Here is a 16273-nt window from a genome sequence, read left to right on the forward strand (position 1 = left end):
TACTGCTTAAATCAATACCTTCCACCAGGGGTATAACCAAGCATTGTCACATGTCCATGTGCATCTGGGAGATGTGACAATGCATTGTGCAGAATAGGTATCTCATGAATTATCTTATTTTCCATTAAACAAGGGGAGTTGGCATCTTAATTTACTTTGTATTACAATTGTCAGTGGAAGAAGAGGACCTGCACCTGTGGTTGAAGGCGCTAAATTCAAAACGCCCACACGTCTGCCCATACCATTTTATGGAGGAGAAACTAACACCAGAACATCCTTGCCAAACTATATCCACCGTCATTACACACCCCTGTCTCTGCAGGGACCATTGGCGGGCGTTCAGCAGAAGGAAATTTGATGTCACAGCGCCCATCATGTGTTCGGTCCTTGACAGCCAGACATCGTTGCTTTGATTTGCAGTGGTGTAATAGACGAGAAACCTGGACTGCTACAGACGGGGACTGCAATGTCTTTAGCGACAAATCCAGGTTTTGTTTATATTTTGTGAATCCAAGGACAGATGGGTCGAGTTTGGAGTTTGGTGGGTGCTTTATTCCTGCCTTTGCTTTTTGCGCTTTTGCCATCGCAAAAAAAGGTTAGAGCCACAGACTATTGATGACAGGGTTGTGGGTTCGATACCTGGGTTTGGCATACAAGCCACTGTTGGACCCTTGAGCAAGGCCTTTAACTATCTCTGGTCATCAGGTACCACAGTAATGGCTGCCCACAGTTCCGGGCATGTGTGCTCACTATATCACTAGTGTGTGTGTGTGTTTACTGCATGGATGGGTTAAAGGTGGAGGCCTGATTCCATCTGTGTCCAACACAAATGGTGAATGTGGTTTGTCTTTGTCTAAAGCAAGGTTATTTTGGATTCCTGTTGTCTTGATATGTTTTACAAGGACATGTACTGCTAAAAAAGGAAGTCAATAGAATTTCCCATCTCCTCCTGGAGCTCCTTTCTACAAGAAAGCAAGTTCTCTGTGTAATTTGCAGACTTCAAATCAAGAAAATGAAGGAATGAAACTAACGCTAACGCTGACTGATGATATTTTCTATACACCCAGTCCAGCTTGAAGAAAATGTCTGGTTGGATGAGGACTGTTTGCCAGGTGTTAAAGTATTTGTGAATCTTCTGCAGCAGCTCTTTCTCTGTCACAAATAGAAGAAGCAGTAAAAGTGAACAGTGCGGTCAGTTTTGTAGATAGTCTGAAGGCACTGGAAGTACAGTCAATCCGAGGAAAGATGGGTCGAGTTTGGAGTTTGGTGGGTGCTTTATTCCTGCCTTTGCTGTGGAGCGACACAATGCCCCAACTGCTAGTGTGATCTTGGGAGCCATCGCATGCGACAGTTGGTCACCACTAGTGATGACATGAGGGACACTAACAGCTCATCGATATGTGCAGGACATTCTGCAGCCATGTGTTGCCTTTCATGGCAGGGCTTCCAACTGGCATTTGTCAGCAGGATAATGGGGGTTCCCTAGGAATGTCTCTGCCAGACACTCTATCTGTCTCTGCAACACTTTCTTGTCCTGCCCAGTTGCCAGATTTATCGCCAACCAAGCTTTAATGGGACAAGCTGGAATACCAGTTTCATCAACCTACAGGATCGACAGGCCTAGCTGCAACAACTGTGGGTAAATGTGCCTCAATGCCCAACTGTACCTCATCTTGTTTCCTGGCTAGAGGTGGCCCAACGAGGTACACAAGCGTTCTTTCAATTGTACAGGTTTTCCCCAACATTCACACATATAACAATTTATTATATATCATAGATGCACTCTTAGCTCTAAGAATAACAGCAGCACACTGATGATGATGCCAGATACCTTTAGTCCACGTAACTTTCAGAAGGAAAAAACATTTTTTTATCTTTGTTTGTATCACACATCTTTTTCCAGGAGTTCTTCAGTGTTGTGCAGAAAAGTTAATTTTATTCAGGATAGAAAACACAATTTGGTTAATATTTGACCTGTATTGCTTAGTCCAAATAGAAGAGTATCTCTTATCATGAAATACATGATATTATCATGAAATACATTGTAAAAAAATATTATTTTCCATGTGTTAATGAGAGTGCAAACACAGTGCAATTCTTTAGTCTGAAATTCAACTTCTGCCTAGCAAAAACCTTTCAAACAGCAATTTTACAGGAGTCAGAAAGCTCTCAAACTTTCAATAGAAGTTTAATGTAGATTAATGTTTTATTTATATTGGTCCTTTTATCATGACATTTTAACACAAAGTAAAAAAAAACACAACTACGAGAATTAAATATGTCAAAAAGTGAAGTTTTATGATATTCATGATATTATTGATATTGATATTCTCAATTTATTCAAATCTATATACAAGAGCAGCCATAATAAGTTTAATGTTTTTACATGCTGTTAATGGATGATTTTCATTTGACCAACTTTTCAGTTTGAAATTGACACTCTTATACTTATATTCCCCAGCGTGCCAGAACAGTATCTGCAGTGCACTAGTATATAGGAACATGCAATGTCAAGTAGGTATTACATCCATACGGACAATTTGAAATGGCTTCTTAAGCGATTGGTGCAATAGTCTGTCTCATGGAAACCACATCATAGTGCTGAATAGTGCAGCGCTATGACAAGCTATGAATCATAATATGGGCGCTTTATCCTAGGTTAATGGTCAAAGCTCATCTTCTCTGAGATAAGATGTGTATGATTATTAGGTATTGATTTTACAATTAGAGGCCAAAGGGTGCTTATCCGCTGCTCTGCACAGCTCACACCTCGCAACGCCATAAAAAACATAAACATAGGGCCACAGTGAAAGGTTGCTAGAGCAACCACCATTACACCTGTGTCAGGTCCAAGTGCAGATTCATAAATCATAATTGTGGCATTTATTACCTTCTGACTGTCCCTCTCTACAAAACACATAGCTGTGGCTATAATAATTCACCAACATGTGTTTGCATCTCACCCCATCCTCTCCTAGTCTGATATTAGACAGCTATTTACAATTTACTGTTATTTTGTATTCCAAAACTGTACAGTAAATGTGCTAAAATCCCTCGATAACAGCTATATCAAAGACATATTGGACTGCAAACATATTAAAAATTCATCCTTGACTTTCTCTTCATGATTCTTCAAAATGAGGATGCTTCACAGGTAAGGTGCAACATTGGTTTGATGAGTGTTGACTGATAGTTCCCTCTCCAGTCAGGAGGTTACAAGTCTGAAGTCAGGCCTTCTTCGTCCTCTGAGTCTGAGTCCCTATGCCTCGTAGACCTGTTCATATCTGTAACACTTTCCTCGTCCTCTGAATCCTCATCATCGTCATCTTGACCGACATCCTTCTCTCCACTATCTGGGATGATGACCACTTCCTCCTTGACATTGGGATCGATGTCCTGTTTAAACCACACTGCTTTGTAGCCGTCCTCCATGCGCCGTTCCTTTGTGAGAATAGGCTTCACTTCCTTCTCACTGTCAGTGTTGTCTGAGGGGCTCAAGCTGCTGGAGTCTGAAAGAGGAGAGCCAGTGTCCTTGCTGCTCCCATCCTGCAGGGCAAGGCCGCTATTCTCTTCCTTCGGCTTTTCTGGCACACTGCGGTTCAGCCCTGGCCCCAATGGTAAAGGCAACTCCGCTGCTTCCTTGGAGTTCAGGCTGCCCTTGTCTTCATCATCCTGGAAGCCGTCGTTGGTGTACTGCACACCGTCTTTAGGCCCATTCGAGCCTCCGGTAAGCTATGGGCATCAGTGAGAGCACAACCATAAGAAATGCTATCACTATTGTTGAAGATACAAATAAAATGTATTTTAATGTGCTGATAAAACTTTACTATTAAATATATTTTTAATAATTGCTAACTTTTAGATGTATGGTGTCCAAAATTATTTTTCTCTTGGGAGGCCAAAGTGCAATGTTTGTGATGGGGCAAGGGGCAAAATAAGAAAACAATACTTTTATGTTTTATATAATTATTATTATGACAAATTATATACACTGATGAGCCAAAACATTAGGACCTAATATGTTAAAGATCATTTGTGTGCCACCAAAACACTCTACAAGACCTGTGACGGTTCCATGTTGTATATATATGTTGTGAGTCACTCCTCCCAAAAAGCTGACAGGAGCCCCCACAAGCCTGGTCATTTTGGAGATGCTGTTGTTTGGCATCTTCATCTTGTATAAAGATTCTTCTCTAATTGGGTGAGGGGTGGAGTAATTAGGACGAGCCAAATCAAACGTTGTCAAAAGCCAACTTTGACATGGGCCACGTTTTGGGCAGTTTAAATCCCAGATTTAAGAAGAAGTAGTTGTTTATGCACTACTTTAATACCTATCTATGAGACAGATAGGTCTTAAAGTTCATTCTTGTAAGAATCTCGCAAGAAATGGTTACATTTGTTAAACTATACACAGCCTACCGTGCTGCGGAAGATGCTAGCCTCAGACAGCTTCTTCCAGTCTGAATCGTGGCGTTTGAGGCGGTACACCAGCAGGCCAATGGTCACCAGGCAGAGGAGCAGCACGGCAGCCAGACTGACCCCCAGAGCTACCATGTCTTCTGTCTTGAAGTCACCTACTGGCCCAACCAGTCCATCTGAAAGAAGTGTAAGGGCAGGCAGACACTCTGAGGCCATTTCACAACAATAAGATTAGGATTACAAAAACAGCAGGACATGATTTGACTCCTGGTCGGGGATTTCTCAGCCCTGGATTTCTAAAGATTTTGGTTATCAGTCTGAATCATACAGAGCTGTGATTTTCATGCCCCCTAAAAATCTACCCCAGAGGCACCCAATAGTTCAGTGCAGTGCAGTTCACATTCACAAGCATGCAGCAGCAAAAATCATGCGTGTAGTAATAGGAGGCACCCATTGCACAGCTGAACTGACTTGGTATATGACCTGCAGAAAACCCATAGGACCCATTAATTAGGCAGTGTGCTCCAAAAGAACAAATCAATGCAGCTCTACAAATGAACTGTATAATTGGGCTTGTGTATGGACATCTCGCATGCATTAGCATAAACATGTACGTCTATGTGAATGTACCTGTTTGAGGACTGGGATTACTGCTTGAGAAAGTAGTAAGTGTTTCTGGATTGGAGGTGGTCTGTGCTGTAACCGTTTCCGGGGTTACGGAAGTTCCTGCAGACGTGTCTGTAGTTACAATAGAACTTGTAACCGTTTCCGGGGTTACGGAAGTTCCTGCAGACGTGTCTGTAGTTACAATAGAACTTGTAACCGTTTCTGAGGTTACGGAAGTTCCTGCAGACGTGTCTGTAGGTATAATAGAACTTGTAACCGTTTCCGAGGTTACGGACGTACCTGCAGACGTGTCTGTAGTTACAATAGAACTTGTAACAGTTTCTGAGGTTACGGACGTACCTGCAGACGTGTCTGTAGTTACAATAGAACTTGTAATCGTTTCTGAAGTAATAGCAGAGCTTGTAATCGTGTCTGTAGTTGTGGTGGGCATATCTGTAGTGGTTGTAGGGACCCCTAAAGGAAAGCAGCAATACTCATCAAGTCTGTTTGAATCTGTCTGATTCAAGGACTTGGTTACAATTTTTCTTTAATCACATCAATATTGTGTTATAGCTTCTATAACAGAGTAAATATAAACATTGTCCAGCATTAGCATTGCCATATACTTATTTCCCAGCTTTTTTAACACCTGCAATTTTCCAATCTGACAAGCAAGCAACATTGTTAACTGTTATATGTAAATTACTGCACTGCTATGCTTATAGAGCTGGACTGGGTAAAGGGCGCTTTACCCTTTACAGATTACCTCATTTATAGAGTAGTAATTTCATCAAGCTGTTTTCTTGGTTTCTATTATGGCTGTAATTGCAGGCAGTTGTAGAGAGGGAAGGTAATAGACAATAAGCAGCATGTGAGCTTCGCCTTGTTCTCACCTGGAGTAACTTCCACAGACAGAGAAGCTGTGCTGGCTTCACCATTGGTTGAATCAACTACACGCATCTATGACAAAACAAATAGGACAATTTTAGCATCTTAAAATAGCTTTCATTTCGAAAGGAACTCTGAATTGTACAACCCAATATGATATATGTGGCCAATAATCTCTCATCCTCAAGGAACATCAAGCTACATATCTAATTCTCAAATATATCATCCAGCTATTGCAGCTTTTGCAGAGCATGATGTTAGCCACCGGAAACACTAATTTAGGGTTACTGAATTGCAGGTTAAAGCAAAATCATCCAGTTGAATTTCAAAATAAAAGTCTTACTTGTAATTCAGTCATGCCTGGAGCAAGTGATCGTGTCATGAGTATGAAGCCTTCTGCAGTGATTCCAAAGTCATTGCTGCCTAGAACTTCGAATGTAATGTGGGGATTCATTCCCTAAAAAGGATCCACATCAAAAAACAGGTGATGCACGTGAAGAAACATATTTACTGTCCTCATTCCTATTCAACCATGAACAAATACTAAAATAAATCACACTCTTACATTAGCAAAGTCTGCATCTGTGGCCTGAACTTGCAAGGGTTTGTTGCTGGTCTTGCCTTCCAGCACCAGACTGCCCACATCTGCATCTTCAGAGATGAAACCCTCATAACTGGATTTGACAAACACGGGTGGGTGCATGCTCTTGCTGACCACCTGTAGTGTGACTGTGGTAGTGGCAAACATGTCCGGGGTCTGCTCCTCATAGGCCTGCAGAGTGTGTTAAGGCTGTTTAGATCTTCTGATATGAATACATACAAGATGTATACTAATTTAAAAACTTGGAACCTGTGTTTTCAGTAAAACAAAAATAACTGTAGTCCATTACAGTGAGACATTATGAAACTGTAAGAATGATTTAAGCAGTATCTAGCATTTTAAAGTTGAGTTGTAGATGTTTCTAATATGGCTGAGATAATTAAATACATTTGTTAGGCTATATTTATATACAGTACATATTATAGTCATTATAATTGCCTATAAAACAAAACATTATTAACATGACAAATGATTCCAGACTGAGGGGTAGTGTATATATACTGAAGACTTTAGGCAGCATTCAAAACAGAATGTTATTTTAATAAATGGGGGATTTTTTTGTCTTACCATGACTGTCAGTACAATTGGTCCTGCTACATCCACTGGCTTCTGCATTGTGATGTCCCCGTTTATTGTATTAATACTGAATATATCACCCTCATTTCCTATTCAAAGACAAAGACTGAATAAGTCAATCCACTCATCAGATGCTGGCTGGAGCAGGTGTGCACAAGGCTAATTTGGTCACAATAATAACAAGAAAATGAATAAAACATCAGATCTGCTGTCTGACCTGTAAGCATTCTGTAATTGATTGGTTCATTCCTGCCTTTGTCTCCATCAATGGCAAGCACTGGACCGGGTTCCAGCGGCAAAGCACCAGTCTGTAATTATAAAAGAGAAGAAAACTGTCATTCATTAACCTAGACAACTTGTCATTAGAGAATACAGGCAATGCTGAATGACTTTGCTGGTTATCAGTAGGCCTACGTTAGACGGAAGGTGGTTTTTAAAAGTGCAATAATGTATATCAGATCTTTAAATCAAGTCATTCTACATCATAAATATTTTGGAGCTCTGAACAACCACTGTTCATTTGTGTTCCTCAGCCCCTGTTTTTTTATCGCCTTCTGACAATTTTAATAGTCTTATTGTAAATGTTTTGGATATTATATATGTATATTATTTATTTAACTCTGCTGTAGTCAGGCCTTAATCAAAAAACAAGGAACCAGGTCTTTTCAGTCTTGCTCTATTGTCACAAACAAACAAACAAACAAACAAAAACAACTAAATCTGGGTTCAGGACAGGTCATAGTACCAAAACAGCATTAATGAAAACAGTCAATATTTGATATTTGGGTGCCACATTTGATACATTCATGCCTTAGAAATGTGGTTGACCTTTAAGAAAATATGTTATCATTTGTCATTTGTTATCAAGGTGTTTTTTCAGTTTTGTTTATCACTATTATTTTAAAAATAATTTCATGTTGTAAAACACTTGTGTATGAGAGGTGTGATATTAATACCAAGTGTTTTATTTTTATACTATTATATATTATTGTTTTGTTTCATGATTTTATCAGACAGTGTTAAAACAACAAATTTAAAATAAGCTGTTTTGGCAGCTTAGTCCTGATCTATAGACTTTAGAGCTGGTAAAACTACATACTAACCCCTGGCCCTTTAAAGAATTGCTTCTGTTGGTATTGTTGTCTAATGCACATGGACAGTGCCACATTTGGACGTATTTAGAGGATTACATACCGCTTGCTCTGTTAGATTAACTGTCCCTTGGTATCCTGAGTTGAGACAGATTGTTGTGATGCCAATAAGGGTCTCTGTGCAGGGTTGGAACCATGGCGGTCGGTTGTTGATGTCTATGATAGTGACTGTAATGGTAGTTGAGGCAGTATGAGAAGGTGTGACCGGTGGCGAAAAAGCTGTATCCTGAAATTTCAGTAAGAAGGACACAGTCAGACACAGTGATTTGGCCACATCTGCATTTCCACAGGCCATTATGGTACCAGCTTCAATGCACTAGATTAGCTTCAACAGTTTCCTTGTGGTTCATTGGATAAACCGGTTCATTTGAATCATTATTAGGCCTGTCACGATAACAAAAGTTTCTGGACGATTAATCGTCTCCTAAATTATCGCGATAAACGATAATATTGTCATTTTAAAGAGGTACTATAATTTTGTTCTTGCTTCTGGGCTCCCCCGACACTACAACTTCTGTTTTGAGCACCCACTAAAGAACACATTTTCTAATGAGCTGAAATATACAGAAACAAATATGCTAATCAATCAAAAATATTACAGTTTTTTCACACTAATGACTAATGATTATGCAGCATTACACAGTGTTACACAATAGTGTTGTTTTGTGCCATGTGTCAGAACAATAATATAAAAGCAATACAATAACACCATTTTAACATGAAATAAATATTTAATTAAGAATAAGAACATTCAAACGTTGAACTCCAAACATTCCAATATAAAATATTTAAATATCTTAAATAAATAAAACAAATAAAATGCCACACTCTTAAATAAACTCTTCTGATTAATACTTAGTGCAATTTTGTAAACAAACGAAAGGCACTTGGAGACATTCTTTCCTGATTTATCTATATGCTATATATTACTGTGTATGTAATTAGCTCCATCAAAGTAACAGGTGCTTCGGCAAGCCAGATGTCTTCCTACATGTGTATTTTAATTATCGGATAAGTTCCGAGCAAGGAACACCAACATGTTTACCTTGTTTGGCTTGAGACAGGATCTCTCTGGGGTAACAATATTTCCAGCTGTGCTAAACATTCTCTCTGAGCTGGTGCTTGTTGCGCAAATGCACATATATTTTTGTGCCAACTTCGCTATCATTGGAAATCTTCTGTGATCATCACGCCACTACATCAAGGGATCAGATGATGTATCCAAGACTTCTTCCTGGATGAACTTGGTTAGCTCTGCGTCAGCCTGAACTCTTTTTGGCACTGACACAGCCTGGCCCTGAAGACTTGTGAGTTTAGATCTTCTTTTCTGAAGAAGGTCACTTAGCCTTTTCTTCTTGGGTGCTGCAGGTTTAGATCCATCGTCATCGTTTTCAGCACTGGCACTTTCTTCACTTCTTTCTTCTTCTTTCATATTAAGTAGCTCTTGCACAAGCTGATGTTTGACATCATCTAATACCTCTGCATCCTCCATGCTCCAAAGCCAAAGTGTTCCCACACTGGTGCAGTGCAATGTGGCTTTGAAACCAAGTCCATCTTGAATTATTTCTCCAAACTTTCTTTCTGGATCTGTGTAACTTTTTTTTTGCTAATTCCTATTAGCCTCGAATATGTTCGCCAGCTAACATGCCTCCACCTGCGTCTGCCTCAATTGGCTATTATCGGCGTCTGCTAAACTTATCGTGGACACGTCAATTTATCATACGATAAGTCGATAATGTAATTATCGCGGCAGGCCTAATCATTATACTATCGAGACCTGATGTACATGAGATTTACATTTTTTAAAAGTCAGTTTCTGTAGGTACAAGACCAAAGACATACCTGGGCAAAGAGGATCAGACTGACTTCTGGAGTGGTGTCATAGTCCAGAACCTTCTTCACCTGAATTACTGGGTTGACATTTGACAGCAGCCCAAATTCATCCTGAGAGAGAGAGACAAAGTTACAGAGAGAAAGTCTTCTTAGGCCTAGACACATATTAAATTGTGGTATGCTTCAATGAGTGTAGGCCTGTTATTATGCCCAGAAAATATCAGTTTAGGCCTCACCATGGGAGAAATAAGGCTGTAGTACAGTGTATCTTTATCAGGGTCAGTAGCCTCAATTTTTGTAATACTTGTATTAATTGCTGACAGCTAATAAAAAAAGAGAAAAAAGAGAAACACATGTTCAGTGAACATGTTCAGTGTTTATTTCACACACAACAGCAACACAGCAGTCGGGTAAACATGCCCTGAGGAATGGTAATTCTTTTTTTTTGCACTTTTGTTTCTCAAGAATTGTCATGAGTGTCAGGTTTACCTCCTCTACTGACAGGTCATAGTGGCTCTGTGCGAACACTGGAGGGTTGTCATTGATGTTTTGTACAGTCACAAAAATGCGTGCAGATGCCTGAAAAGAAGCATTTGACATTTTGGTATCACTGACATGCTTACACCACACAAACCACACAAACCGCACATAGTTTAAACATGTGATACTAGTAAGCTCAAACTTACCGATGGCTCTCCTTCTTTGTTGCAATCTAGTAAAACTAGCAGAGTGGGAGAAGGGAGGGTCTGAGGCACACATGTTAAAAGAAAGAGATGTCAGCATACACAATATTGACAAAAGTATTGGGACACTTACACATTCGGTGTAGGCAAGGGTATTAAAAAGGAACTGTCTCGGCTGTCCAGGGAAGGATTTCTGCTAGATTTTGGAGCATTTCTGTAAGGGACTTACAGATTGGATTTAGCGACATGAGCATTAGTGAGGTCAGCACCCTGTCTCATCCCCAACTCCCCAACTCATCCCGAAAGAACTGGATGGAGCACCATCCATCATTCCAGAGAACACAGCTTAATGACTGGGGGCTTTATACCCCTCTAGCCCACACCTGGTGTTAGGCATGATTTTACGGCTATAGGCTGTAAGTTACAAACGACAGGTGAAATGGTGAACATTGATATTTACCTCATAGTCCAGAACTGTAACTGCCACAAGGTTATTGCCGTCAATGCCAAAAGCGCCATAAGGGTTTGTGTTCATAGTTAGTGTCACCCCATCCTGAACAGTTATTGTAGTGACAACTGCCCCGATAGTGTTGTTCTCATTGAACAGCACTGAGGTTTGAGGTGGGCACACTGTAGCAAATAGACAACAAATGAGATAAAATCATATCAGACTCACAGGTACTGTTATTCACCAGTGCAGAACATGTACATGTAAAAGCTCAGGGGACAACATACAGTGCCTTGCAAAAGAATTCCACCTATTCCACAAAGTCATCAGATTCATCCAGACTATAAATGACACCGCACTGTTTTGTGTTTTATTTTAGGAAAAGTCAAGAAATTAAAATTGATATTGTTTTAATGTAACAAAAATCCTAACTAACAAAAATGCTGTTTGCATATTCAACCCCTGTGATGTGGAAGCTCCACATTTACACAGATAAATGACACTACCCATATGAGGACACAGGCTTACAATTAGGCTATGCCTGTGAATCATTAAGAAGACCCCCTTTAATCAAGCACCACTGGTCAGACTATGGATCTAAAGACCATTCTAAGGAAACTAGAGAGAAAGTTACAGACATACACAAGTTGTCTGGAGGTGATGAATTCTGCTGTATTGATTGTGAAGATATGTAACCAAGGGAGTGGTTAGACAACTACAAGGGTAAATTTGAGTCCAGTCGAGACTCAGTGGTTCTATTTGAAAACTGCAGCAGGGCAACAGAATTCAACCTCCGTATTTAAACCCATCCATGGCAGTAAACACACACACATACACTAGCAAATTGGGGGTGGTCATCTGCCTGAACAGCCTGGAGTAAATCAGCCTGGGAAGAATGGGTGAACTCTCTCTCACTGGTTAGAGCTTCCTCAATGTCCATCTAAAGACCTTGCAGCCAAAGCTGGTCTACCAACTAGTAAACATGCCAACAGTATTTTTTATAAAAGATCTGTAAACAAATAATTAATTATGGCTTTCATTTTTTTAAATTTTACATAATAATAATAAAAACAATCACTTATTGGTTCATATAAATACTAAATGGAACAAGGATTGTTTATAATCCAGACAAATCTGATGACTTTTACAGGGGTTGAAATCTTTGTCAATTCTTTGTATATTGTTAGAAAATGTTTACAAAGGGCTGTTTGGCCAGACATCTATACAATGGGCTAGAAATCATATAAGTTCAACAATCACAATCGAATGTAAGGATAAATGTCTGCCATTAGAAGGTGTCATGTAACATGCTTATTATTCTGTCACTGGAGCAAATCATCAGTAAGAGTGTAATCCCTTATTCACATTTCATTAGTCCAGCATTTAAGAACATTTTAATCCGATGACCATTTGTTCCGTTTATAGATGTTTCATCAATGTACTTAATGTACATAAATCATAGATATCAATAAGTTTACATGACTTTAAATACTTTCACAGTTTTCTAAACATTTCAGACATTTCATTGCTTATCTCTGTAAGCCAATCATTCCGTCGTTTAGCAAAGCACACACTAACAAAGCACCCCCCTCAGATTGCATTGCACATGTAGCACTTACGTTGACCAGAAGCGTTGATGGAGAACAGAACTAGGACACAGAAAACAGTTCTGCGTAAGAAATTGAGATGCTTTAGATCCATTGGTCTTTGTTTCATGGAACAGTGCTACTGAAAATATGGAGCATCAGGAGTTCTCCACTCTATCAGCTCCTTGTTCATATAACACATTTACAGTGCTGCAGATAAGAGAAGAAGCAACAGGTTTCAGACCCAACCTTTGAGATGGGACCTTATCAGCACATTACTGGCTATAAAAACTGTCCATGGTGGACTTTCCCCCCACATAAACTCTCATTTATGGGAAGAGAATTGATATGGCGTTGGACAAATCCTGAGCGCACAGGCAGAAGCCTCTGTTCAATTCAATCTGTAGCTGAGGACACAGGCACTGCTCTAATTACATCAAGTAAGAAAGGAAAGGCAAATAATGTTTTACATTCATTTCCACTCCTGAGAGAAGACTTAAGAGTCCCTCCGTGTGTCAAGAGTCTCAAAAAGAGAGGAAGAGAGATAGAGCTCATCTAGGATTCACTCCCTATCTCCATACTCGTCAGTACATGAAAAGCAAAGCATTTTATCATCAGCACACTCGCTCTTAGACCCTTGAATGGCAGTAAATGTGGTGAATCTTTTTTTAGCAGCATGTGGCCACATCTTCAGCTCAGGTTTCTGAAGCACAAAAACAAGCGTAACAGATCAAAAAGGAGAGCAATATACTCTATACTAGCAAATGTGCAAAACACTGATTATCGCCATCTGCAGTGGCATCTGGAATTGGGTGGATATGTTAGACAGCATGTAAACAGTTAGGTCTTGATGGTGAGGAAAGCAGGAGAAATGGGCGAGCCACTTTGACCAGAACCAAATTGTGAGGTCTAAATGACTGGGTCAGAACATCTCCAAAACATCAGGCAGGACTTGTAGGGGTTTTCTGGTATGCAGGAGTCAGTACCTGCTAAACCGGCAGTAGAGTCATGTGCACCCAAGGCTACATGATGCGATCCATGGAGGCGCCTCACCTCACAACTTACAGGACTTTAAGGATCTGCTGCCAGGAGTCCATGCATCGAATGGTCAGATCTGTTGTGGTGGCACAAGGGGGACTTACTTAGTATTAGGTAGTCTGTCTTAATGTTATGGCTGATCAGTGTAAAATTAATAAAAGCTTGAATCTGAACACCAGACTTTGATTTAACAATAGATTAAGGATGACCTTGGTCTAGGATTGGGCAAAACATGAGACCATGCTGTCATCAGTGCAGCGTCAGTGGGTGTCATCATCCTATTCAGTGTTTTATGTCTTACTGGAAGCTTTATCTGTGAGTATACCCAGGAGAAATGTGCCAGCTATGTTTTATCTGTTGTTTCTCTCACAAACTGAGTGACAGCATGACTGACGTTTTACAGAAAGTACACTGTCTGAAAGCCTGAATCACAGCTGCCCATGCAGTACTGTGTAAAACGTCAGAGACCTTGTGTATTTAATTTCCACTAAAACTGTGATTCATTTTTCGGTTGGTGTCTCTGAGGAGATCAGATATGAGACAATCCACTTACATAAGGAAGGACAAAGCCTAAAGAAATGAAATGAAAAACGTTTCCTAAAGTTTGAAAGATACAGAACAAATGAGACCCCTAACTGCTGTGCAGGACCTGTTTAGGACACCAACACTGTCCTTCCATCCTTGCTTCAGGTCTGAAAGAATCGACCAGGTGTTTCTGTTCACCCTTCTGTTTGGGTTACTTGAATGGTGAGAAGCAGAAAATACGTCAGCTTCTGCAGACTAAACTTTGGAGAGGTGGGAAAACAACTGAAAGAATTAAAGCTGTAATAAAGATAAATAGGGAATTTGCTAAATACTGAAACATCTACAATTATATTTAGGTGTTAAGGCTAACGTTTGTTTTCTAACACTGATAAAGGAATCACTCATTGGTCATTTTGATGGACTGTGGCACTGTGGACTGTGTCTTGCTAAGATCCACAGACTTTCAATAGTCTAAATTACAAATGAGTTTGGCTGAAGACCACAGATACACAGCAAAAACCTCTTATCTTCAAAATGTCAACTTTACAGCAGCAGAGGAAAATCTAGCCACGACTTCATGATGAAAGGTAAGGGAAAGGCAACTACCTGCCACTGAGCTACCACACCATGCGGGAGGCTGGGGTTCGATTCCTGGTCTCGGTGGCTCTGCTGTGCTACATCAATAAGAGTCCTTGGGCAAGACTCCTAACACTACTTTGGCCCACCTCTGTAATATGAGTAACCTTGTAAGTCGCTCTGGATAAGAGCGTCAGCTAAATGCCATAAATGTAAATGTCGCCAGTGGGTCTCTGTAGGAAAAAATGTCGCCAGTGGGTCTCTGTAGGAAACCACTGTAGTATGTATGTTGTAGTAGTATATTATCGCTATCTCCGTATTTGTCATTCTTTCACTTTTTGACATATTTTAACATATTCTGGCAGTTGTTCCAGATTGTTCCAGCTGGACTGGATCAACAGAGATGCTCCAAAATGACTTGGAATACAAATGTTTAATATTGACTATCGCCTAGAAGGTTTTTCCTTCCATTTTGGAGATACAAGGTTTTCACAGGACAGCGCTGATATGGTTTTAGAGTATGAGTATGATCCATTCATGCCTAGCAAGTTACTTTAATGTTCCAGAAGTGACTTGAATGTGTAAACCCAGCACTCAAACTTTCACACCCCTGATAAGGCCTGATGGCCCAACAGCTTCTTTACCAAAGGATTATTTACAAGAGCACACAACATGTGGAGTGTGTGATTGACGGCAGTCTTTGTGAGACATTTGAAAAAAGAAAGGTTTATTTTCAAGTACACAGCAGTTCATCCTGTATAATCATACATCTCCACCAGTCTTCCAGGATAACTGTTTTACTGGGTTCAGTCTTTGCGTACTGCGGCATATTGCTGGATACGGATGTGTTAGGGTCTGTCACTGGTACACGCTGGCACACATATATTGCTTCATCAGTGTGTTCACTCGCTCTGTGTCTCCAGTGAGGCCACTGTGAAGAAGCAGCATAGGAGTCAAACAACACTACTTTCAGAAGACACAGCACTTTCAAAAGACACACTGAACACAGCAGGGTACGCTCATACAAGTATCTACAGGGCAGAGAAGAATGCTGCACTAATACAAACTCTGTATTTCACACAACATTTAAGCCAGTGAGCTGTAAATACAGCCTGTGAAGTGTTAAATGAGAATTTAGCAGAAAGTCCTCAATGTACTGAGCACATGCTGCAGGTGTGTCAGCACACTAACTGATAAGGCTTACCTCTTCTTGCTGTTCTGCATGCGTCGGAGGAAGGAACAGAGGGAGGAGAGCTTGGCTTTTGACTTTAGCAGCTCAGCATATCGGTTGGTGAACTCCAGGTCGCCCAGCTGTCTGATCTGCAGCTCAGATCTCCTGTTCC

At 40.3% G+C, this 16273-nt stretch overlaps 1 protein-coding gene across 1 annotated transcript; it reads right to left on the reverse strand.

Moving 5' to 3' along the window:
* Positions 1-2351: 2351 nt before the first annotated feature.
* Positions 2352-12956, reverse strand: cdhr5b (cadherin-related family member 5b). Its single transcript, XM_072673789.1, has 16 exons — positions 12825-12956; positions 11218-11387; positions 10761-10820; positions 10564-10653; positions 10311-10397; positions 10084-10185; positions 8285-8467; positions 7308-7398; positions 7082-7179; positions 6479-6685; positions 6257-6370; positions 5919-5985; positions 5296-5499; positions 5050-5115; positions 4420-4595; positions 2352-3732 (listed from the first exon to the last, which is right to left on the reverse strand). The coding sequence occupies exons 1-16, from the start codon at positions 12919-12921 to the stop codon at positions 3214-3216; spliced, it is 2331 nt and encodes a 776-aa protein (XP_072529890.1). The 5' UTR covers positions 12922-12956; the 3' UTR covers positions 2352-3213.
* Positions 12957-16273: the final 3317 nt, after the last annotated feature.

The sequence above is a fragment of the Salminus brasiliensis genome, chromosome 2 (assembly GCF_030463535.1).
Source record: "Salminus brasiliensis chromosome 2, fSalBra1.hap2, whole genome shotgun sequence".
Taxonomy (NCBI): Eukaryota; Metazoa; Chordata; class Actinopteri; order Characiformes; family Bryconidae; genus Salminus; species Salminus brasiliensis.

What these genes read in the sequence shown, in the direction of transcription:
- cdhr5b (XM_072673789.1), bottom strand. Translation starts at nt 12,921, where the DNA reads ATGAAACAAAGACCAATGGATCTAAAGCATCTCAATTTCTTACGCAGA. An exon ending in ACAGCCTTATTTCTCCCATG is followed by an intron (nt 10,186 to 10,310) that starts GTGAGGCCTAAA and finishes TCTCTCTCTCAG; the next exon opens with GATGAATTTGGGCTGCTGTC. An exon ending in CAGGCATGACTGAATTACAA is followed by an intron (nt 5,986 to 6,256) that starts GTAAGACTTTTA and finishes GTTTTGTCATAG; the next exon opens with ATGCGTGTAGTTGATTCAAC.